The sequence below is a fragment of the Podarcis bocagei genome (genome assembly GCF_964188305.1).
Source record: "Podarcis bocagei genome assembly, chromosome: 2".
Classification (NCBI taxonomy): domain Eukaryota; kingdom Metazoa; phylum Chordata; class Lepidosauria; order Squamata; family Lacertidae; genus Podarcis; species Podarcis bocagei.
The window spans coordinates 79,268,982-79,294,524 of record NC_138126.1 but is presented as its reverse complement, the minus strand read 5'-3'; the positions used below and the strand labels follow the sequence as shown (position 1 = coordinate 79,294,524).

At 42.9% G+C, this 25,543-nt stretch overlaps 2 protein-coding genes across 4 annotated transcripts in view; one reads left to right on the top strand and one right to left on the bottom strand.

Annotated features, from left to right (window-relative positions):
* Window positions 1-23,893, bottom strand: part of LOC308581480 (uncharacterized protein) — a gene marked incomplete at its 3' end in the record, with an annotated part of 31,001 nt that extends 7,108 nt beyond the window's left edge. Inside the window, exons 1-6 of the mRNA XM_081183890.1 lie at window positions 22,015-23,893; window positions 21,066-21,239; window positions 10,819-10,903; window positions 9,526-9,686; window positions 3,673-3,744; window positions 2,062-2,118 (exon numbers count right to left, since the gene is read on the bottom strand). Of these exons, the coding sequence (XP_081040016.1) occupies window positions 2,062-2,118; window positions 3,673-3,744; window positions 9,526-9,686; window positions 10,819-10,830 (302 nt within the window). The 5' untranslated portion in view covers window positions 10,831-10,903; window positions 21,066-21,239; window positions 22,015-23,893. The remainder of the gene's footprint in view (window positions 1-2,061; window positions 2,119-3,672; window positions 3,745-9,525; window positions 9,687-10,818; window positions 10,904-21,065; window positions 21,240-22,014) is intronic.
* Window positions 23,894-24,330: 437 nt separating this feature from the next.
* DPYSL3 (dihydropyrimidinase like 3) overlaps window positions 24,331-25,543 on the top strand; it is a 53,291-nt gene continuing 52,078 nt past the window's right edge. For 2 of the 3 annotated variants that reach the window (XM_081185319.1, XM_081185318.1), the window contains exon 1: window positions 24,331-24,846. In XM_081185319.1, the coding sequence (XP_081041445.1) occupies window positions 24,490-24,846 (357 nt within the window). In that variant the 5' untranslated portion in view covers window positions 24,331-24,489. Of the gene's footprint in view, window positions 24,847-25,457; window positions 25,527-25,543 lie in introns of those variants that run through there. The other variant, XM_081185320.1, reaches the window with a different exon arrangement.

Below are 25,543 nucleotides of genomic sequence, written 5' to 3'. Positions count from 1 at the left end.
GACATCTCCCTTGCCACCTGTCAATACCTTCTGTCCCTCCCTTTTTTAAAAAAGTTATTTTTTGTGTTTTGTGGGGAACATTGTCTATTTCAGGGGAGAGATGTTTCTGAGCATTAACACCATTTTTTCTCCTATGAACGCCCTGCCAATGAAGCATGTGTTGAACTTATACCAAAAGAGGGACACAAGACAGTGGAATAAATATAGTAACAGTTCTCAGGGTGTCATAAGAACATGAGAAGAGCCAGCTGGATGAGGCCAATAACCCACATGGTCCAGCATCTTGTTCTCACGTCAGCCAACCAGATGTCTATGCAAAGCTTGAAAGCCGGACCTGACACTGGCAAATATGCTACAAAGTGTCTCATATGCTGCAATGGATTACAATGTGAGAACAACTTAACATGCCAGGAGGAAGAACACGCAATATTGGGAGAGTAAGTGCTTTAGATTTGTGAAGCGCAGAAATACTGGTTCTCCTAAGGGAATGGCGTGGGGAGCTTCCCAAACCCCAGGAACTGCTGTATTTTCTATGACTGAAAAAGCAAGCCACATGTTTAGGAGCATAAACGCAGCTGCCTAACTTTAATAATCCTCCGTGGCCTAAATCTTTTTCCAGTGGCAGACAACAAAAGCGAACCATTTTGCACGCGGATGAAGACCTTGTGAAAGAACAACTTCTAACCAGAGCCCAATTCACAGATGTAAAGCTTTCTTTTTCAGCTCTAGCACAACAGATGGGGTCTTCAGGGAGAAGAGTTGATAATCTGTGGATTAAAGACTCCCTAATTACACACTGATTACAGCTGTATTGTGGGGGCAGATGAAACAGGCAGACATAGCCGTATCTACTCTAAACAAGTACCAGATGGCCTTTAACCTGGAGGTCCCTTTGCCCATTAGAAAGAACCTGAAATAACATGGGAGCGTTCTTTGCTAAGCTTAGGGTATAGAGGAGAGTGGCCAGAGCTCTCCCAAAGCTGGTAACACTACAGTTTACATCAATGGGGCAGGACAGTGCTGTGGCATTGAGGTTAGGTCTGTGCCAACACCCTGACGGAGTCAATTAGTTGCTTAATGTTTGTGCATCTGCACAGCCCCAACGCTGATGCCTTTCTGCTCCTCACCCCAAGTCCTGTCCAGGGAAGGTGTAGCAAAATTGTTGTCCAAAAGGCAACGCCATGGCTATTCCTCATTACATCACGTCTACTGATACCCAGGCTCTCTAAAGTTACTCTTGCTCTCCAAATATTCCAAAAGAATATAAAGATAAAACTTTGATCCAATGGAAGTAATTCTTTATGAACCACCTAAGCCTCCTGATCCATAAGCGAGAAAACCATCAATATCCCATTGATCAGCAAAGAAGCAAGTCAACTAGCTCAGGTATGTTGATAGTTGTAATTCCGATCCAGCATTTAAATTGTCAACACACAAAGCTATAAAGTCAGATTATGCTGTACATCATGGGTAGGCAAACTAAGGCCCGGGGGCTGGATGCGGCCAATCGCCTTCTAAATCCGGCCCACAGATGGTGCAGGAATCAGCGTGTTTTTACATGAGTAGAATGTGTGCTTTTAAATAAAATGCATCTCTGGGTTATTTGTGGGGCATAGGAATTCGTTCATCCCCCCCCCCCCAGTCCGGCCCCCCACCAGGTCTGAGGGACATTGGACCAGCCCCCTGCTGAACAGGTTTGCTGACCCCTGCTGTACATTCTCACTTTAACGGGTTTACATCTGCTCACTTGTACAGTTTATCTCCATTCTGTCAAATTTATAATTGCTTCTTTGATATTAGCAGTTCTATCATTGGAGGCAGATTTTGCATAATTGCTAGGACCATTTTTAGGTAGCCTCCCATAACAAAAATAAAATATTTCATAGTAGAAGCTGTGATCCTTAGCTATCTTCCAGCACTGGTCATTTAGGGACAGTTAGGCATAAGCACCTTCAGCAATGAAGCCCTACTTATTTCCAAGATGTTGGTTTTGATCCATAAAGCTTTAAACGACTCAGGACCACAATACCGCAAGGACCGCCGCGCACCATATGAACCGACCTGGACCCTGTGATCCTCATTTGAGGCCCTTCTTTGTGTGTTTTCTCCGTACAAGATCTGGAGGGAAGCAACACGAGAATAGGTCAGAGGGTTACGTAAACGGTGGTTCAACTGTACATGGCTTTTAGAAGACATCTGAAGGCAGCCCTGTTTAGGGAAGTTCTTAATGTTGGATGTTTTATCGTGTTTTAATATTTTGTTGGGAGCCACCCAGAGTGGCTGGGGAAACCCAGCCAGATGGGCAGATTAATAATAATAATAATAATAATAATAATAATAATAATAATAATAATTGTCTGCTCCTGATTCCCCAAAACTAGTATTCAGTGGCAAACTGCCTCTAATTCCAGAGGTAGTACAGAGCCAATGTGACTAGGGGCACTCAATAGCCTTATCAGTGTGTTTAATCCCCTTTTAAAGCCTGTGCCCTTGCCAACAATGGCAGTTGGCATGAATGACGCTCCCTAATCCCGGGCACGAGATTGGCCAGGAGTTTCAGGACACAAGATTACAACCCTTTAAAAATGAGCAGTCAAGAGTTGCCAGCTGGGATGTGCATTCCTGTGCCTTCAATCTCTCAGCTATATCTCTTAGGCACCAAAGTAGCAGGAGGCCTCCCGGCTCACAGACTCAATGTCATTCCAAGGCCACAGCATTTTATTAGGAGGATTAAAGACTAGGAGGAAATATTTGTTGTCAGTATCCTAGCTAATCTTCAGAATACCCCAAGCTCTGGCGGTTGCAGGAGAAACTGGCTAGTCTTTATGAGGCAAACAAAGTGCCTTCCTACCTCTGGGCTGCACTGTGATGACCTAACTCTTTTACTATGTCTTTACAACTCAAATGCAGCCTGGGAGCCATTAGCAAAAAAAAAAAGAAGGGGGAAAAAGACCGGTGCCCCATGTGTTCTCTGTGCTTTTGTATAAGGGGCTAGTGAGTCAGCTCATACATCATTCATTCTTTGCATAAATAACAGGACTTATTCTTCTCAGTTAATTGCATGCTGGGCCTTCAAATTTTGTGAGAGACAACCTGTCTCCCACCCTTGGATCCAGACATTCTTTCCAGAGGCACATTCCAGCACAGGCTTTGAGTTTCTGAACACCTTCCGTTCTACGTAGAATTCCTCATGTCTCCTCAATAACTGGGGGGGAAAGGCATTTTGAGATGCCCGTGGCATTTTGTGGAAAGCCATTAATCACAGATTGCAAGCCACAACAATAACCCCCACCCCTTTGAGCCAAGAGACTTTAGTATTCTTATTTGTTGAAATTGTAGTCTGCTCCACACCCCTAGTCCTTTTGTCAATCTTAAAAGCTATGTGCATTATAAGCATAAGAATAACTGACCAAAAACATGGTAGGAGCTGTAACACAGCCTATTGTTTCTCATGGGATGGCTAGTTAGAATGGCACTGTTTATACCCACTACAATGAGATTTGGGGATGGTCTTAAAAAGTGTTTGGATAAATTCATGGAGTATTCTTTATGTCTGTTAGTGGCTACAGGGCCACAGCACTGACACTAACTTCTCCCTTTTCCTCTGCCCACACGACCTTGTGCTACTATTCTCCATCCTGCCACTTGCCATCTCATTGTCTCGCCCCTTACCTGCCATTTGCTACCTCCCAGGATTTCTGGGGCCTTCCTTGTGCCTCAGTGCTGTGCTCTGAGAAAGGGATCCTGTGAAAGGAAGCAAGCCATTGTGACTAGATGCCATAACCGTGGCAAGCACTGTTAATCTGAGGCCCTTCTTCACGTGCCTCTTCCACGAGACGTCTGGAGGGTGGCAACACACGAATGGGGCCTTTCTGCCGTGGCTCCCCATTTGAGGAATTCTCTCCCCAGGAAGGCTCACCTGGCACCTTCATTACATCTCTTTAGATGCCAGGCAAACACATTCCTCTTCCCCAAGGCCATTGGCTGATTTTACAATCTATGGCCTCTTAAACGTGTTGAGGTGGAGTATTGTTTTTCAGTTATTTTGTTATGTTATGTGTGTTTTTAGGTTGTAACTCCCCCTGTGATCTTCAGATGAAGGGCGGTATATAAATCTAAATGATGATGATGATGATGTTAACAATCCCTCCTGGCCTGCTCTGCTTGAGCCACATGGCTATATATTGTAGTGCTGGCCCTGAACGCTATCAGTCATGATGGCTAAATATGGCTTGGTCAAATGGCCTGGCAATCCTAATAAGGTCAGTGGAATGGAAGTTCCCAACACTTGCTATAGTTATCTAGTACAGTGGTACCTCGGGTTACAGACGCTTTGGGTTACAGACACTTTGGGTTACAAACTCCGCTAACCAGGAAGTGGTTGCTCCAGGTTAAGAACTTTGCCCCAGGATAAGAACTGAAATCGTGTGCCGGTGGCGCAGCAGCAGCAGGAGACCCCATTAGCGAAAGCACGCCTCAGGTTAAGAACCGTTTCAGGTTAAGAACGGACCTCTGGAACGAATTAAGTTTTTAACCCGAGGTACCACTGTATTGAACTTTTTATTATTGTGAAGGCTCAGGGGTAAACTAGCAAATATACTCAGTGACCACTAGAAGCAGAAAATAGGTGGAAGTCCTACCTATCCCGTAGTAACTAGTTTTCTATTCAACTTGCAGAATACTAATTTAAAATAGTTTTTCCTCTCTTTAAATCCAAGTGTACAACGAAGGCAATAACATAATCTGAATACTATACATATCTATTCAGATATAAGTTCCACTGAGTATGTGTAGGATTTTAGTCTTTTTGTCAAATGGAGTGTTCTGCCCTAGTTGCAGTAATTCTTGTTCTTGACCTAAAAATCAAGAAAAAGAGTGGTTAATTTAAAAAAAAATCATACAGAAGGCATAAGGTATATGAAAGAAGGCTTTGCCTGTGGTAATGGAATAGCATGGAAACGCTGTGTCTGCTATTTGCTCTGCAATAGCACACTGAGATTTTTCTAGAGCAAGTTATTTACGGCTTGTAGCCTCAATCTTAACATAATACGGAAATGTAAAACAAAGAGTGCTGTAATGGGAAATAAAGAAATTTGTACAGGATGTTATAATTTGCAGCACATTAGCAATTAGATTATTAGGTCCCTGTAAAAGAGGACCCATCAGCATATTTGTAAAAATGCTTTATAGAAAACCTCTTTGCTTAAACAAAACTTTGTGCATAAATATAACTTGTTTTGGGAAAAAACAGTCTTTTGGCACTTCATTGCATGAAGTGCTGTCCTGAGTTTTAGGTATTTATATACATGGCTGGGTGGAGGAATCGTAAACAGTGAAGCTGAAATGAAATGTATCAACAAACATACTTTTTTGCCTTTAATTTCCTTCTGGCTTTACTGTTTACTGTTTCCCTCCTCAACCATGTATGTATGTATAGGCTCACGGGCCCTAAAGGAAGAAACCAGACCAAATAGCACTTCTATTGTACAACTTATTTAGGTTGCAGTTCTTTATTGGGTTTCTGTAACTGTTGGGAATATGTGAGTGTGGGTGATTGTGTGCAGGTGCAGAATGCCTAAGGCACAGGCATGTTAGTAGATGTTAATGCTGAGTATTAGTGTATTGAGTAGAAATCTCTGTTATGGAATATGATGTTTTATATATTGTAACCATGTATTTTGATGATCAGCATATTGCCTTTAGTTTTTTGCCTTTTCTGTAAATTGCTTTGTGATCTTTTCTGACGAAAAGTGGTGTATAAATACTTAAAATAAAACAAACAAATAGTATTTATATACACACATTGTTATGCATATATGGTGTTTAAAAAATTATATCTGTATTTTTAATGAAGATTTTAGATTTTTTTTGTGGGGGGGGTGTAACCCACTTAGAGGTTTCAGCCAATTACGGTAAGTAGCATACAAGTTCTATTAAATATATCACACCTACAACTCAGGATAACATTTGTGCATTTGATGAAGCAAAAGCTTTTGTCATAATTAATAAGTTAGTTCTTACAGTATCACACAACTGCAAGAGACTAATATGCCGGCCTCCTCTGGAAATGGTTGCTTTGGATAATATTGCTGGAAGAAAAGGCTAGTTGCTTACAGCCTATAATTGTGCTTCTGTAACATCTTTTAAAAAACTCTGTTTTGCTTATGCTGTAAACCAAATAGTAAATACTCTGGTTCTTGTGAGTTTCTTGATAGTTTGAAAGATTCACAGTTATTAGTTGATGTTGCTCCACAATGCAATGATGACTTTGAAATTTACTTTATCGATTTACATAGTACTCTGTTGGTCCATCTAGCTCTGAAGGAGCTATGTCTTGACAAGCAAAGATCACTCCCATCCCTTCCTCTTTAGTTTCTTTTAAGTGGAGATAGAATTTAACTTGGAAACTTATGCATGCATATTTATTATGCACAATGTAAAACTACTTTTATGTGCCCCTAAAACAAATAGACACAGTTACAATTAAAGAAAATCCTACTGTAATTACACTGACTGACTCTCCCATAAACATTCTTCGTAAAAGGTCAGCAAAGCCACTTCCACTTTGTATGTATATTTCCAAGAGAAAGTTCAAAGACCCGTGCTGTCACTCTCTTCCAAGAATTTCCAGGAGCTCTTTTAGATAAGCCTAGGCTACATGGATGTGCTGATTCATATGTCACTTTGGAGAAAGAGAGAAAACCAGTGAAGGCAATCTGCAGCTTCCAGGATACTTGATTAAAGCCCAAAGGAATGACAGTCTTTGCCAAATATTTATATTGCAAAACCCTCAGCCTGTGCTGGTTAAATAGTATGAATTCCTTTGTATATTAGAAAGGGACACTGATAAGTAATTGAGAGTTCCATTACAGTGGTACCTCGGGTTACATACGCCTCAGGTTACATACGCATCAGGCTACAGACTCCGCTAACCCAGAAATAGTACCTCGGGTTAAGAACTTAATTTGTTCTGGAGGTCCGTTCTTAACCTGAAACTGTTCTTAACCTGAAGCACCACTTTAGCTAATAAGGCCTCCCGCTGCTGCCACGCAGCCGCAACGTGATTTCTGTTCTCATCCTGAAGCAAAGTTCTTAACCTGAGGTACTACTAACATGAGCCTCTGATATTGGTAGGCATTCTGAAGCCTCCAGATTGGCCAGGCCTGGTCTAAAGACTAGGATCTTAGGCTTCTGCCTTGTCCTGCTTAGCAGAACAGAACCTTCTTGCTGTAGCTCCAGTGCCAAGCCACTGGCAATGGGAATGTAAAAATGAACAAAGCTTCCAGGCTCTGGTTATGTCTACACATAGCCCCAATCTGGCTTTGTCAAAAACAATATTCATGATTTTGGAGGGGCAAGAGAAGAAATCCACACCAATCATGTTGATAATGTTCAATCCCAGTGGCTTTTCTGTTTGCGCCAACATATTTCAAACCCAGAACAACTTCCCTGAAGAACTTTGCCTTTGCTATGCACAACCTCAAACTGAACTCGCCAAGTGGATGCTTAGAGTGACAGGCATACTCTATGGATTTTAGCAGCACAGCAACCTATTGTAGCAATCCCTAAGGAAGAAATATTTGCTGTTAGTAGCTAGCTTAAGGGTTGTTTTTGTCCCCGATTTGGTTATTTCTGCAGACTGGGTTTTTCTTTACAATCCCATCCCCTTATTGCTATTTGGTGACCATTGCAAAGGAGGCCAAGAGCAAATGAATGCAGGATAGACATGAATGCTAGCCTTAAATGTATTGAGTAGGAGCATTACTCTGAGTAAGTCACTACTGGCTGTGAATGTAGCATCTGTGGAGTGTTCTCATTTTTGCCAAGTTGCATCTCTCACTCTGCCTAGAGCCTTTTGTGCCTTACATTGGCCCAGTTCCCGAACAGCTTCTTCAAATGCCCAAAGACTTTGAGCTCATTCATTTCATCTCCACAGCTCCTCTTGCTAAATCCCAGAGCTTCAGTGTCTTGCTTGATTGATGAAGGCAGACAGCTTTCTTTGGCTCGTATAATCAGGAGGAGCCACTGAATACTCTCCACAAATGTGCATTTCTTTTATGGATTTCTTCCTCTCCATTTTTAATTTGGGGTAAATTCATCCCAGAGGTGAGATTATAACTTTATTCCCGCCCACAAAAAATACTCCACGAGTTAATGAACTGAAACACAATAGTAGTGTTTCCATGAAAATGATTCATTTAAATGCATCTAAGACAGGCATAGGAAAACTCCGGCCCTCCAGATGTTTGGGACTACAATTCCCATCATCCTTAGCTAACAGGACCAATAGTCGGGGATGGTGGGAATTGTAGTCCCAAACATCTGGAGGGCTGGAGTTTGCCTATATCTGATCTAAAACAATAAACCCATCAATCTCCTCTAAGGTATCTTCTTCCCTCTTTGGACACCTCTTCCCTGAAGGAGTCCATGAAGCTGCAATGATAGCCCACTACTCGATCTATCTCTGCACCAGGAATGAGGAAAACATCTCAGCTTAAAGGAAGCATTCCCTCATGGGCAAGCTTTGGAGCAGTGGGTGAGGCCAGAGGCAAAAAGTGGGCAAGACAACAGATGTGGTCTCTGTGCAGTAGGTTACAATCTATACAGATGGTCAGTGGTTTCTACACTCACATTTCCACCCTCCATCCAGACAAGAAAGTGGCATTATTCAGGGACACATTTCATCTAGGCAAAAGTACTGAGGAGGGTATTGCAGGGCCAGTAAGGAGGGTATTGCAGGGTAGATGAGGTAGGAAGTCTGGTGTGGGAAGAATCCCAAAGGCTTGACAGAGAGACCTGGAGGGCCACATTTGATCTCCAGTCATGAGATTCCCCAGCCTTACAATACCTTCCAGGGACTGCCAATGCAGCACCCATGCACAACAGTACCTCCTGTGGCACCTGCAAAAGCCCTCAATAAATATCCACTCAAAAATCCGCAATGCACAAGAAACAGATTGGTCTTCCTGTTTCCACTGACATGGCCTCTCCCATATTGAACACACCCCTTAACAAGACCAGGTTTCATTGGATGCCGGGCCTGGGCACCTACCCTCTTTCCCTTATGAACAGAGGAGAAGGACAAAGAGCTTCTTTAGGAGAGTGTGGTGGTAGAAGATGTAGGAGACTTTTCCCATTGGTGGGGAAGGGGCTGAGGGTGGCATGCTCCCATCATTCTGTGGTCCTGCCTCTTTTTCCGCTCTCTTGGATGTGGCAGCCATTTTGTGTTGTGTCATGATCCACAGCAGCCATTGTGTGTTAATGTTACTCTCCCACAGCCATCGTTTCGTATTATGCCACACACCCCACAGCATCCATGTTATTGGTACCCATGGCACTTTTCCAAAATTCCAAATGTGCCAACAAAGGTTGGCAACTCCTACTAACTATACACTATATCCTAGGAGAACTTGTTAATTCATGCTAATTCTCCTGCTGCTTTATGCTGGTGGCTTTAAACAATAATTATTCTACTTTTATTCACCCTCTCCTCCTCCTTAAAAAATAAATAAATCTGTGCCTCACATTGTCAGTACTTGGCCATGTTTTCCTGTTCCTGGTGACATGTGGCAAAGCTGATATGTGGAATAAAGGGTAAGTGGTGGAAATGTTGTCAATTTGGATAAGTAGCAGTTTAGGAAAAGGGGCTTGGGTGGGGCCTCTTCTTTGATGAATCTCTCCAGCACCTGAAACAAAAGCAGTAGGAAAGGTTTTGGCTTAAAATAAAAAATAAAAATCTGAGATTCAGTTCACAGCATTTAGAACATCTGTTTTTCCTGACATGCAACATGTTCTGTTTTAGAATATAAAGAACTTTAACATATTTTCATCTGTTCCTACTTTGTCCAGCAGCCGTTGTTTCTCAAAACAAACTTCTGCCAATATCTAGGTTCATTTGATGGCCAAAAGTATGTCTCTCTGTAGGCTTTCTTTTGCATGTCTCTTCTTTCAAGTGCAAAGCATTAAAAAATAAACTCCAAATGCTGAACATACGATTCTCCTCCATCCCAGAGGCTGCGATACTTAGAAGTTTGCTTTTAGAAACAAACTGTCAAACAATGAAAGTGGGATCAGCTTTGTTTTTCATGCCTTCGATGGAAATAAATGGTTTGCATCCTGGTATTTAAAGCCTCATTGTTCCCTGTAAAAACCCTCCAGTTTATAATGCTAGCCTAAATAAAATATTTACTTATTTTACGCTTAATATTTTTCCTTAATGTAAGACAGAGTCACTTTCTGAGCATAACAGACAGTTTCTACTCCAGGGCTTTGCATGGGACAAGCAGATGCTAATTTGAGGAGAGAGGTGAATACAAATTTTGGGTTGGATCATGAACTTGTATTGGGGGAAAAACCCAACAACTTGGAAATTGTGTAGATAAGATCCTTTGACATACTGAGGTGGATTCTTCTGTTTCATACACAACACATTTCTCCTGGTCAGGGAGGAGGTACTCTGGCCTTATAACTGATCATCAGTAGAGCACATGGTTCAGTTCCTAGCATATCCATCTAAAAAGGATGGCGATAAGAAATATTTCTGACCTGGAGAGCTCCAGCCTATACTGAGCTAAATCATAGAATTATGGAATCATAGAGTTGGAAGGGACCCTGAGAATCATCTAGTCCAACCCTCTGCAATGCAGGAATATGCAGATTTCCCTTACAGGGATGGAACCTGCAGCCTTGGTGTTATCAGCACCATGCTCTAACCAACTGAGCTACCCATTTGACCAAATGGACAAATACTGAGTGAGATGGATCTGGCAGAAGGCAGATCCATATGCTCCTGACACATTACTGCAGCTGTAGCATTACCTGAAGAAACATCCTGTAGCAGCCTTGCTGAAGGTCTGGGTCACTGAGAAGATAGGAGACCAGCTGGGAATCTTGTGCATGTCATCTTAAGTTCCATGGAAGAAAGGCAGGATATAAACATAATCACAAGTATTTATTATTTCAAACATTCATATCTGCCTTCCCATCTTTTAGTGCCCAAGATGGCTTATTTAAGATCAGACAATTGTTTTTAGAAATCAGCTAATACATGGAAATATGGAAACAATACCCAACCATATGCCCGAACACATCAAAAACTAAGTCTGAGAAGCAGAGCAACGAACAGTGAGCAGCCATCAGGAAAATGCCTTGATGTGTAAAAGATGGCACTGACTCAGTTTTTCTGCCATGGGTGTTCCAAAGACTGGGCACTGCAAATGCAAGGGTCCTTCACCACCTACTTTGCCTCTGAAATGGGAGGACTTGGAGCAGGGCTTGCACTGATTACTTCAGTGGATAAGCAATTTCATATAGGAGGAGGCAAGTCTTCAGAAATGCCAGCCGTAAACCTAAATCCCAGCCTGGCCACTGAAGGTCATAACCTAGCTATGTTAGAAGGTCATAGCACTAGCTATGTTAGTGGTGCTACACAATTTCTAGTGAGAACTTGTAAAGCAAACAAGGAAGTCTTCTAATAGACCTCTGGGAAGACATTTTAATTCTGTTTGCTGGGGTTTTTTTACTAGTTGACTTATTGAAGTTTGTAATAGGCTTATATGCACCCTTGTGTGGTGGCAACCATTGGAGATAACACTGCTGGCAGGAGTGTCTCCTCTGCTGTACTTAAAATGGGTGCAACATGGGCCTCCACAGTGGTGGTACAGCCCCCTGATCATCCATGCAGTCACTGCGTGGTATTGCTTTCCTCAAGCATGAAATGAATGCAAATGCAACAAGCTATTTATATACAGTACAATAATAAAAATAACTATAATTTCTTAGGAATGTAGTACAATAATAAAAATAACTATAATTTCTTAGGAATGTAATATTGGCTCTGAAGAAGCATATGCTAACCTAAGATTAAAGCTCATTGCTTTAACCTGGTGATCCACGACCAGCTGGGATCAAGACACTGAAATGCCCTTGAATTCTTTGCCAAGTTAAGCCTTTAAGTGACAAAATAAATATATTTGCTTGGGTGGACCATGACAGAATTGCTGCCATTGCTTGGAGAAATGAGTCGTGCATCAGATTAACCGCTGGGAGACTCTTTACAAAAGGCCAAACAGATTCTGGAGACTGCTTCATAAAGCTCTTTCTAGGGTGAATCCCATTGGTGCAGAGCATAGGATCAGGATTCAAATCACTTTCCCAATGTAGCAGTGGGAGTATCTTGCTTTGAAGATGCAACATGAAGCCACAACAGTGCAGCACATCCTGTTTTGGCTATGTGGGACAACCATTGAAAGGTGGACATGAGAAGTAGTGCAGGAGACATAGCAATGTAAAGAAAACCTCTGCTCACTTTCAGCCTTAACAATTCTGAGTTACTGTTAACATTATTCCTAACTGTGCAAAATGCCGAGGGCTCCCCTTCTGCCAGGCCTACTTTCTTAGAAGAGGAAATATATAATTACAGTGTCCTTCCCATTGTAATTTCCCTTTATTGCATTTTCAATAGATGATCTATGGTGCTAGCTATATATCAGCTATGCCAATCGGGTTATTCCCTCATTACTGGTCTTCTGTGTACAATTACGAAAGGGTGCTGTCTCCAGATCCACCAGAAAACCATTTTAATATCATTTCCCACTGATGTGGTGGTAGCAGAGAAAAGAGGAATTTCCTCCTAAGGACTTGACTTTCAGATGGTTGGTTTGGGATGAATAAGGAGTTTGTATGTGTGTGCGGGCAGACAGTTATTTCCTTGGTATTATTCCTTATTTCATTTGTGTTTTCTGCCTTCCTCCAAGGACTTCATATATTCAAGATAATTGTGAAAGGATGAGACAAAAATCATGGTGTAGCAGTCAGAGCAGTTTTTTCTAACTACAGTGGTACCTCAGGTTACAGACGCTTCAGGTTACAGATGCTTCAGGTTACAGACTCCGCTAACCCAGAAATAGTACCTTGGGTACTTGCTTCAGGATGAGAACAGAAATCATGCGGTGGTGGTGTGGTGGCAGCGGGAGGCCCCATTAGCTAAAGTGGTACCTCAGGTTAAGAACAGTTTCAGGTTAAGAACGGACCTCCAGAACGAATTAAGTTCTTAAACCGAGGTACCACTGTAGTGCACTCCAGCTATGCTGGCTGGGATTGATGGAAGTTCTGGTCCAAAACAGCTGGAAGGCCCAGGTTGGAGAAGCCTAAGATACAGCAATGGCCTAGGGCTGTGAAGACCGAAGTTCAAATCCCTGATCCGGCATGAAGCTTACTAAGTGACTCTGGGACAGTCCTGAACTCTCAGTCTAACCCACCTCTCAGGGGAGAACCACATGCACCGTCCTAAACTTCTTGGGACACAAATGCACTTCATCCCTTAAAATGGTGTGGAGTGCTGAGCAAAAGTGTCTGGAAAACAAATACTGAGCAGCACTGTTTACCTGATGTTAGCTTTCTTCTTCTTCTTTGGGAACAAAGATAAAGTGCAGCTGGTATAAGACAGGATGTAACTGACTTAAAGACAAACATTAAGAGGAATGTTGTGGTCATGGCCCTGAAAGCAGCTGTTTGTGTGTAATCACCAAAATATTTTATTCTCCAAGCACCTAAATCATTTGACCCACATGAGACAATCCAGAAACATTAAGACTCAGGGATGGGGAAATTGTCCCTTCATGTCTATAAATAACTCTCATACCCAATGTAAAATAGAGCAAGAATAAAAACTAGATTTATTATACCACAGTGCTCCATTTGGTTTCGACTGAGGTGACCCACATCTGAGGGAGGGATGCTACTAATAATTTTTTTAAAATCACTGCACCGTATAAGCACTTTTGAGTTGAAATATCAGCTGAGATCTACACTACTGAGGATGGACTATAGTTCAGTGTTAGAGGAAGTGCTTTGAAAGCAGAAAATCCTAAAATCCAAACTCTGGCATCTCCCGTTAGAGGATTTCAAAGCAAGGCTGAGAAAGGCCTCTGTGAGTCAGAGTTGACAGCACTAGGCTAAAGCTAGTGGGTAGGAGGTAGATCGTGGCACCTTCCCTCTGCTGGGGTGTGTGTGCAAAAAATGCTGGCATAGTTGGAGATAAACTGATAATGCAAAACACTTTTCAAGTTCTTAAGCAAGAATGCAAAGTCAGAACCACTTAACACAACTCAGTTATGTCTTATATGTTAAGACAAGCTGAATGTGCATTCTTTGTAAAGTTAAAAATGCATCAGTGGACACGAAGCAGTTATCCCTCACCCCCTCGCCTTACAATGGCCCTGGGCATTCCTACTGGGCATCAGTGGGTTGCTTATTGCTGCTGCTTGAAGAGGAATCAGTGGTTTTTTGTTAAAAATCTAAAGCATCAGCGAAGAACCTTTTTCAGCACGAGTACCAGATTCCCTTCTGGGCCACCTTTTGAGAGTGATGTAAATTTTACCTTTGTGCAGGTTAGTCTGCACACACCAATATATAATGCTGTCTCCCATCTAGACAAACAAGAGTTTGCCAAAGTTCAAGGGCACATTGCAGCCAGCCCAAAACGCTTGTGGTGCAAAGGAAGGGCAGTGAGGGGTGTGGTCTGGGGAGAGTTCCATGGGCCAGAGAGAGAATCCTGGAGGGCCACATTTGGGCCTGAAGTTCCCCACCTGTCTTAAACTATGGGAGAGTACACCTTCAGGGGTGAAGACAAACCGCTGGAGAGTTACAGCGCCTGCTATGGCTGTAGAGACTGATGAGGGAGAGACGTGTTTTGTTGCAGCTGGGGCAGATAAAGGCGTCCGGTTGTGCTGAAGCAGATGCACCATGGCATTTCTTCTCTCTGCACTCTTCCCAGCGGTCATTCCTCCTCTGGTCACTGCAAGCACTTGTTTGTCTGCAAGTGCTGCAGTTGACTGCAAGGGACTCCCACATGGTGGGGTTAATGTTGCCAGCTTTCATGTCACGCTTGCAGACATCTTTGCAATGCAGAGTTGGTCTGCCAACGGGCCTGGTGCCTGAAGCTGGCTCCCCATAGATTACACCCTTGGGTATCCTGCCATCTTCCATTCTGTGGAGATGGAGTAGACGTCACTGAGACAGGAGTGTGAACATGCTGGGAACATGTGGGATTGGGAGAGCACATCTCTGCTTGAGACTCTGTACTGCTAACTGATGCCCAAGGCTGCCTTCTACTAATCCCTTTACAGTGGTACTTCGGGTTAAGTACTTAATTCGTTCCGGAGGTCCGTTCTTAACCTGAAACTATTCTTAACCTGAGGTACCACTTTAGCTAATGGGGCCTCCTGCTGCCGCCACGCTGCTGGAGCACGATTTCTGTTCTCATCCTGAAGCAAAGTTCTTAACCCGAGGTACTATTTCTGGGTTAGTGGAGTCTGTAACCTGAAGCGTATGTAACCTAAAGCATATGTAACCCGAGGTACCCCTGTATAGAAACGACCTTTGCAAAAATTACACACTCTGGAAAACTGGGCCCTAATTTCCTGGTAACACCAAGGTTTCCACTTGTTAGGAAAGCCAGATTGCACGTAAAGAGGAAGCTGATAATTGCAGTGTTTCCACTTTCCTCCTGATCTCCATTCAGTTTTTATCACACAGTTTGGCTTACTGTAGAGAGTTTGGAAAAAGAGGTCTACTAAAAATAAAGAGGTGTTTGATAACACATGTTTTGATGAATCATCTACGATTCATTTGTGGGAGACGCTGAAATTAGACAAAACACCAGAAAATAGGTTGTGGCATTCCATCTTGCCTTGGTAGGGGACATACAGACAGAGTAGTAAACCAACAGGAATTTGCTATTAGTAACTTGGTTTCTGTCATTTGCATAATAGCAAAATGTAAGAATTATTTCCCACAATTACATATACTAAAAATTATGGTGAAAATCAAGTGGTTTTTCCCCCCATGACAAGTTCATAAAGACATTTTAGTTAAAAATTATTCTCAATTTTCACAAAACCTAGCTAGCAGACCCACAACAAGCAACAAAGAAAATGGACAATGAATTCTAGGAGTCAAAAAATTATAGAACACCATACCATGTGGAGTGATTATGTCTCATTTCATTAACTAATCTTCCTGTGAAAAGGGATTGGCTTAAAGGATATTTTGAAGAAGGCTGGACAATTCTTCCTCATTCATAGTTGTTCTTACGAATTGCTTTGCAAAGCACTTGGGAGCTTCTTGGCATTTCCAAGTGTCTGATGCTGAAATAGTATTTCTGTCATTTCCATTAAAGTAAGCATTTTAAAAATTAGTTTACTTTTCTGTAAAGCAATCTGACATGAAAAAGAATTGGGTTGCTGAATGAAGAATATGGCATTATAGGGCAGGAGTTCAAAGTATTGTATGTTAAGTCTCAGAAACTAAACTAGAATTTTAAATGTGACTATGTCTTTTTCCTGAAGGGTTGGGAAAATCCCAAACATGCTCACTTAAGTTGCAATTCTATACCCATTTACCTTCGTAAGTGGGGCCTACTTCTGAGTAAACATATAAGATTGTGTTGTCAGTGCAGTGCACCAAGATAGCACAAGCAAAATAATACCCACATTTACATCCTGCACATGCTTGCCTGACGTATGCAAGGAAGTACAGGCTACATACAGGCTGCATACAGTAACAGACCCTCCAAGTGTCTCTATTTTCCAGAGACAGTCCTGGATTTACTGAAGCCATCCCAGTTTCCGATTTGATCAGAGAATGTCCTGCTTTTCCTTAAGATGTCTCTGTTTTCATCAGAGAAATGTTGGAGTGTATGCATTAAAGGTTGTAGCACATGACAACAAAAGTACAGAAGGCAGCTAAATTCTTCTGTTTGGCCTTCTCAGTAGTGACACCCTCCCTGTGGAACCCCCTCCCTTCAGATGTCAAGGAGATAAAGAACTACATAAGGAAGACATCTGAAGGAAGCTCTGTATCAGGAAGTTTTTTAATTTTTGATGTTTTACTATGCTTTCATACAGTGCTTTTTTCTGGGGGTACGCAGGGGTACGCATACCCCTAACCATTTTGTGAATCTAACGGGAGAAGAAACTAAAAAAAATAATTTTTTAAGTTTCTTCTCTAGCACGGTGAATCGTCAGTTCTGTTGCTACCCAAATGGCGGCCTCATTTCCTGTCACGGTCTCAGACGGAAGCAAGCGTTTAATGTGTGAAGTAGGAGTTGGAATCTAGCATGGTGATTGGTCAGTTCCATTGTTACCACCTCCGATGGCGGCTTCATTTACTTTCCTGGTGATTTTCTTGAGTCAAAATGAGAGTACCCCTAAACATTTTTTTAGAAAAAAAGCACTGCTTTCATATATGCTGTAAACTGCCTAGACTGGGTGGGGTATAACAACAACAACAACAACAACAACAACAACAACAACAACAACAACAACTTCTATAGGGAAAGCCTTATGTGTAGATATCCCTTTGGTCCCAATTCTTTTAGTGTTGACTCTGGAATAAGTGTAGTCATTTTGCATTTGGGACAATTTCACTTCTTTTCCAGGTTGTCAAGACTTTGGCTGTTAATTTTAAAATTAATCATATTTGGCTGCATCCTGCCCTGATTAGTTCTCCATTTCGAGGATTCTTATTCTGAAATATATAGTACACACCAGTGTGGTGTAGTGGTTAAGAGCGGTAGTCTCGTAATCTGGGGAACCGGGTTCGATTCCCCGCTCCTCCACATGCAGCTGCTGGGTGACCTTGGGCCAGTCACACTTCTCTGAAGTCTCTCAGCCTCACTCACCTCACAGAGTGTTTGTTGTGGGGGAGGAAGGGAAAGGAGAATGTTAGCCGCTTTGAGACTCCTTAAAGGGAGTGAAAGGCGGGATATCAAATCCAAACTCTTCTTCTTCTTCTTCACATTATGCTTGTTAGGCAACTGTTTTATTCTTCCTCATTCCAGCCATGGTCCCTCCTGCTCCACCTCAGTACTATTAAAATATTCCACCCTTTTCTTTCTAACACTGAACATGAGCATTTCTACTTACTGACCCATTCTTAATGGCACACCCCGCCTTTTCTTTTTTGCTCTCTCCTAATACTGAGTAGTTATGGACAATTTCTAAGCCATTTGGAAATGAGGCTAATGCTGAGAAATATTTGTATCTTTTAATTGGATTGTGCTTGGTACTGTCAAGTAGCACACGCAGCTTTGACATTATTAATATTTCAGACGATAATACTGTAAAAGGAGTCACTTGGAGATTTGTCATCCATTTAAGTAATGCAACAGAATAATGAGGTTTTGAGACAGAGCCATTAGCCACTCTTGCATGGCTGTCTGGTTAAGATGCTGCTATTTGAAAGTCTATCAGCGCCAATCCTGGATATTTTGCCGCTTAATCAACTTCCTCTCCCACCCCCCAACCTCAATATGATGCTCCCTTCTTTCCTCTTTGCAGTAGTGTGTACCTGATCTGCCGTTCTCATGAGATACTATAACCAAGGGGGTGTGCTTGTGCTACAGAGGGCTCTGGACTGGGAACTTTGTGGACAGTCTGGCGGCACAGAGTGAGAGAGTTCAATCAGGATATATGGAGGGGGGAAGTGTTAAAGCTCTCTCCTCTACATGCTACGGTCCTGATCCAGCTTCTCCCCACCCCAACAAACAAACAAGAAACCTCAACTGTGTATGAGCAAACTGTGTAACAATCATCATATCTAGTTTGGCGGCAATATCACTTTGCGCAGGAAATCCAGACAGCTTTACTTCTGACTTCCCTGGGTGGCTTGTACAAAGGGAAAAGGAAAAATTTGCTGCTCCCCTAAACTTGCCTCCCAGTCTGTCCCTTGCGCTGTTCAGACCTACCTTTCTCCAGAAGATGTTCCTAAAAGTACTATTTTGCCTAAGTCCACAACATTTTTACCCAACATTTGCTATTTTAAGTGTGCAATGGAAAATAGCCCTTTGTATTGTGAAATACAAAAACTGTTTAAAGAGTAAAAAAAACAAAAACATGCCTGAATCTCTACTATGCAGTGGGTGGTGAAAATCAGGGCTCATTTAGTGATCATTTGTTTCCATTCCATTCCATTCCATTATTTTCCTTACCCACAGACCATTGTTGGTTTTGGAGTCCGTTATACAGACAGTGGTACGTACGAGAGGAAGAATTTATTGTTTTGAGAGTTTTCTCCTGTGAATCTTACTAATCACTGATAGACTTTTCTTAAACAAAACTCATTGTGGCTTCTGACATCAGCTTCACAGATGACATTCAGTCATGCGAATAAGTCAGAGATGGTAGTAGCAGGAGGAGTAGGAGAGGGAACCAGACATGCTGACAATTATCTCTGAGAATGGCTGTTGTGTTATGTTGCACAGTCATTGAATCTAGTCAATGAAAGTCTAGTCAGCAGATCTTGAGAAATTTTTAAAAAAACAAAAAACTGCTAGCAGTCAGAGCCCCGTGAGTGGTCTGCTGCTTTCTAGCTGAAGTTATAGATCTGGTCAGTTCTGGATGGTAGACTGTAAGTATGTGATATGATGAGAACTTGAGTCAAGAACAAAGAAACTGGATTCTAAAGCAGTATACCTCCTTTTGGGCCACCCTGTATATAATAAATAAATATTTTCATGCAAACATTCATAAGGGATAATTCACATAACTGTGCACAGAAAGAAAAACACCGCAAACTGAGCTGTGCACACAGGAGACTCCCATGGTTTTTACAGTAGTGTCTAACATTAAACAGGATGCTTGTGGCTGTATAAATGGATTCTACCTTTGGGCACGCACAGATTCATTTACACTACCCTTTCTTCACCCACTTACATACCAAATAGAGGAATCTGTTAGTATGGGCAACCATCTGAAGTGAGCTAGGAACTAAGAGTTGTGGGACATTCCAGAAGCTAGGAGTAAAGAGAAATAAAGTTAGCAAGAAATAAAAGACCAACTACGGTGCAGAAGCAAAGGACAAACTGGGAGACAGGGCTAAGGATACAATAATATCCTGCTGTTCAGAAAGACTTCATTCCTCAAGTAGGAATCTAATTTTCCCTCCTGTCCAGAAGGATCCAATGGCTAGCCTGAGTGGGGAGACTCAGTACAGGACCAGAGGGTACCTCACTGAAAGCTGCCATTTGACAGGTCACTTGCTCACCACACAGGGCAGCTCTCTCTGTGATTCTAGCAGCTTTCTCCTGATACACTGAAATCCCATTTATTTGTTTTCCCCCAAGAGATCCATAATCCTTAATTCCCTATCAGTAAATTGCAATCCAGGACCTTTCTGGTATAGTCAGTGAGTGCATGCTAAAGATGCTATTTTGACAGTGACTATGGTGTTCTCGTGACCACTTAATAAAAATCATATGAACCCTATTCTGCTTTACCTACTAACTCTTATGATTATGATTAAATGTATGCAACAGAGTCAGAGACCACTGAAAGATGATAACTAATCTCTTGGTATGCAGTTGCTTTCTGAATAACAGTAAGAGTAAATGTGACACTGAATTGTTTTAAAGAAGTCCTTAAATAGGAGCAAAAGTATATCATTAATACTGTATTTACTCGAATCCAATGCTCACTTTTTTTGGCCAAATTACATTGCAAAAATTAAGGTGTGTATTAGATTCAATGCCACATTTACGTTCACCAGCAAATAATTTTGTTTTGTTTCAAAGTTATGAAAATTGAGGTGTGCATTAGATTCGATGGCACATTAGATTCGAGTGACTATGGTAATTGAATAAGTGTAATAATTTGTACAGTATTATGCATTATAATGTAATCCCACAAACACACATACCCTCCACAAGTAGTGGCTTTGACAGTTGTAGAAACTTACCGGTGTTGAAGACTGTACATTCTTTGGGTTCTTGTAACACTGATCAGAATGTGAGTTCAATATCAGCATTATATCTTTCACAAGGAAGAATTACTACAACTTAAAATGGAGTCATCATGAAAATAACGATGGTAAGCAGTCCAGAGTTATCTTTGATTTTAACGGGCATTTGGGAACAATAACATCTCTTTTGGTGAATACTGCATGCGAGATGTGCAGATTCATCATTTCATTCCTTTTACCTTGTCACACATTTAAGGAATGGTTTGCTGTGGAGCAGGATTTGCAGTTTCCTAGCTTGCCAACATTTTTGTACGTCTGCAACTTACTGTCTCAGATGAATCCTTATTTTTTACTTTAGAGCAGCAGCTTGTTGGGAATTCATGAAACTTGTAGCTGTCACACTTTGGTTTACAGTAATCAAGCCTGCACATTTTCTAGAAGCATAGCCATGTCAGTCCATTTTAGCAAAAACAACGAAGGGCACAGTGGAACCTTAAAGACTTGCATGATGTGGGAGCAAAAAAAAAAGTACTTAGCAACACAGAGCTTTGAAGCCTGTTGTTATGATGCACTTTAACATTTATGCTAAACCATACCACAAAAAGCAAACTTGGTCATCAAGTAGTCAAAACAAACAGTTTGATCATTACAATAGTCTGATGGAATTAACTTAATAGTGTTATAAACAAACTGTATCATACAACTCTATCTGTGCATATTTATTATTTAATCAATATAGAGTTTGCAGGTAAAAAAATAAATTGCAAGTAAATATGATTATGTGTGTTGCTATTTTCTGCTTTATGTGAAGTTGCCTTTATTCATTCATTCATTCATTCATATTTATTTATTTATTTATTCATTTATTTAATCAGTTGCTTTATCTTGCCTAGGGCAACCCAAAACAACTTACAACCAAACAAACATACAATAAATCTCACATAGATACATTAAAACCAAGGGAAAAGATAAAAGCACTAAACATATCCCAATCACTTTTAAAAGCCACAGATAGTCAAAAGCCAAAGGCCTGGTATCTAAAGATATATAATGATGGTGCCAGGCACACCTCCCTGGGGACAGCATTCCACAAATGGGAAGTCACTGCACAAAAGGACTGTTCTTGTGTTGCCACCCTGCACACCTCTTGTGGAGAAGGCACACAAAGAAGGGCCTCAGATAAGGAGCACAGGGTCTGGGTCTGTTCACATTGTGAGAGGTGGTCCTTGAGGTATTTAGAACTACTGTCTTTTTATGGAAAAGAATTTCCCTTACCTTAAGTTACTATAGGCAGGCAGAAATCAATACATAAAGTCCTTCCTGGCATGGATATATGGATGGAAAAAGATACATCTGTTGATTTCTGCCTCTCATGCAATTCTTAACAGTAGCAACTCTACAAATTATAAGTGAGCCTCTGGTAAGCTATAGTTTTCACTAAGCAAATGTGTTATTATCTATGTGCCTAATGTTGACCTCAGTGAGATTCTGAATGCATGCTGTACCATCATGTCTTTACTTCAACGTCTTTATTTAGGGAGAGATATGATTTAATTTAGCTATAAGTCTTGAGATGCGTGTGGAAATATAAAATCATGGCTTCTGTTAGAAAATAAACTTCAGTTTGGAAGAAAAAAGAGGCCTCAGTCCTGAGCAGTCTTTCATGCCTTAAACTTTCATGGATAAAAGTGAAACTCTGCATAACATTCCTTCATTATGCTCTCTTGAGCTAGATAGGGTTGCCATATTTTGAAGAGCAAAAAAGAAGACATATTTGCCGACTTATACTTTTAACTATGGATCTCTATGACTCTCATCATGGAAAAGAGAATGTGTCCTGGAAAAAGAGGACATATGGCAACCCTAGCTAGAAACTATTATCAGTTCCAGTTCCTGGCCTCGGGGAGTAATGATGATGAGGCAAAACAAGAATTGGCCTTTTCTGCAGTGGCTCCCCAGTTGTGGACTGCTCTCTCTTACATTGCCTTTAGGCACCAGGCAAAAATGTTCACCTTCAACCAGGCCTTGGGCTGATTGTCATCCAATGCCCTTTTGGATGTGTTGTGGAAGAGGTGATTATTGGGCTGTTTCTGTTTTTATTATGTATTTTGTGGGGGTTTTTATATTGTAGTTTTGTGTTGGGAACTTCTCGGAGATCTACAGCTAAAGGGTGGTATCCAAATGTAATAAATAATACTAATGTAGAACATGGGCAGGGAACATTTTCCTTATGTTACTAAATAACTGCACTCAGCTTCCATACATCTGGGATTTAGGAGGAGAGGTATCCATGTTTTATTTTAGAAATGAAATACTCCCAAACTTGCTACCTTTCGATTGCAATCTTCCTGTAACTTTTATATCATCTACATGGCGTACAGAAATTCATTTGGTGCAGTGGCCCCATCCCTGCATCTCCATGCCAGGAAAAATGGCACCTGCTGAACATATGCCCACAATGTGGTTGTTGGAAGGCATGGGGATTCCACCTGAAATACTACCTAACTTGCCTGCACATTCAGTCACAATAGGGTAGGATGTCACTGGTTGTGAGCTATGGCAGCATAGGGGAATCTCCGGCCCATGGGCCTAATTTGGCCCGCCTGGCCGCTACAAATGTCTTGGAAGGTCATTTTTTAGCAAGCCCCACTTGCTAAAGTCCTATTTGACACCAACTGCCATTTTCAGCAGCATTCCGCATGTTAAGACTTATATTTGTTATGAATGTTTCTTACATTTATGCATGTTGTGCACAGAAGTAACCCAGGAAAGAGGTTCGGGCAAACATTTGATAAACCACCAAATGCCTCCTTCCGTTCTGCAAGTCCAGTTCCTATTAAAAACACAGGAGGTCCAGATAAGGAACCTCTCACCGATGGCCAGAGATGATGGAAATTGTAGTTCAGCAACATCTCAAGGACCACAGATACCCCACACCTGATGTAGGGGGGCATAAGGAACCTCTCACCCTAGGAGCCAACTCCTGGGGGCAGAGTTCCCTTCACGCACCCCCTAAAATATTTGCGAGGGCCAGGACCCCCCAAAGTTGATGGGCACTGTCATTCAAATAGGGTGCGTGCACCGCATCATGTGACCTATTTCTCTCCCCCCCCCCAATATTTTATTCAAATTGGCACTTCTCCCTCTCCCAACCCCACCCCTTAGCACTTGTGTGAAAAGCAGAAGTTCAGCCGGTGAAGTTTCTTGCCTGGCATGTTTTCCCCCTCGCCTCCCCCAACAAACTACTGCGAAGAAGAGACACAGATTTTTTTTAAAAAAGTAGGCCGTCCTGTCAGGGACGTCGCGAGGATGGAGGCGAGCCGCTGCTGCCTGAGGGCTTCGGCGCCGGGCGCTTCAGGTGCCCGCCGTTGCCGTTACACAAACGCAGCCTAAGAAGAGCGGGCGCCGTTTCCCCCTCACGGCAGCGGCGGCCGGTGCTCGTCGTGTGAGGAAAAGTCCTCGTGGCCGGCCGGGCAGCCCTGCCGCCGCCGCCGCCTCCCTCTCTCCCTCCCTCCCTCCCATCAGGCGCTCTTTCTCCCTCTCTCCCCGTCAGCCAGTCACTCCGCGCTTGAGCTGAGGCGCGGCGGCTGCGGCAGAGGAGCCGGCTGAGGCGCGCTCTCCCCCTTTCCCGCCTCCTTCTCCTTCCTCGCAGGCAGGCGAAAGGGGCTCGACTTGCCACCCGGCGGCGGCGGCTTGGGCTCCCGAGCGTTGTTTGGCGCTGCCCGCCCGTCTGCCTTGCCTGCGGCGGCCATGACCTCGAGCGGCAGGCGGAGAGGCCGGGAGCGGGGGGAGCCTCACCAGCAGGAGGAGGATGAGGAGCTGCCCGTGTACCTGGCGCGCCCGGGCACCGCCGACCAAGTGCCCCGCCAGAAGTATGGCGGGATGTTCTGCAGCGTGGAGGGCGCCTTCGAGAGCAAGACGCTGGACTTCGCGGCGCTCAGCGTTGGGCAGAGAGGGGCCCGGAGAGCCCCGTCGCGGCAGCAGGAGCCCCAGCAGCCCCCGCCGGAGCCCGACGCGCCCCCGGACGAAGCCCCGGCCCGCAGCGTCGAAATCCGGGCCCGCTCTGGCAAGGAGCGCCTGCAAAACCTCGACTACGAGGATTACAAGGTAAAGGGGGGTGGGATGGGGAGTCCCTCAAGGGTCAGAGAGGAGGCAGGGGGACCGCGGAAAGGGGCGGGAGGTGTCGGTGGGTGGCATCTCTGAGATGGGAAACAAAAGATGAGGCGATGAGGGCGAGGGAGACCCGCAGCCTGATCTGGAGGGGTGTGTAATGTGTGTGTTCGTGTCGACGGCTCTTTGTAGTGCCTGTTTACTCGAGAGTAAAGCGCCCCCGAATCGCAGCCTTCGGCAGCTGGACTGACACGAGACAAAACTACTTACTTCTGGGCTTGTGCGTGATCTGCCCTCTTGAGAAACGTCCGAAGCATCTTTCGAACATCTCGCCCTCGTCAAGCTGCGAAGCGGTTAAAATTCAACAGAAGTTAAAACAAAACGGCACGAATCCTACTTGGCCGTACATTTTTACGGCCTGTTCCGAAGTTGATGATGGCTGTTAAGACGGTTACTAAGAGAGAGAGGCCCCTAGCGCCCCCCCTTCCTCCTGAAAAATAAACTTAACAACTAAATAATGTGTGGATGAGGCATCTTTTCAACACTGCTGCCTTGTGTTTCCTGACGTTCCCGATAAGCCCTTGCAGCTAGGAGTAATTCTGGTAAGATATCAGGATTTAGGGATGTATGAAACAACCCTACATACTCTTAGTGGCGCCTGGATCTTAATTGTAGAGGTCACGTGACCACATTC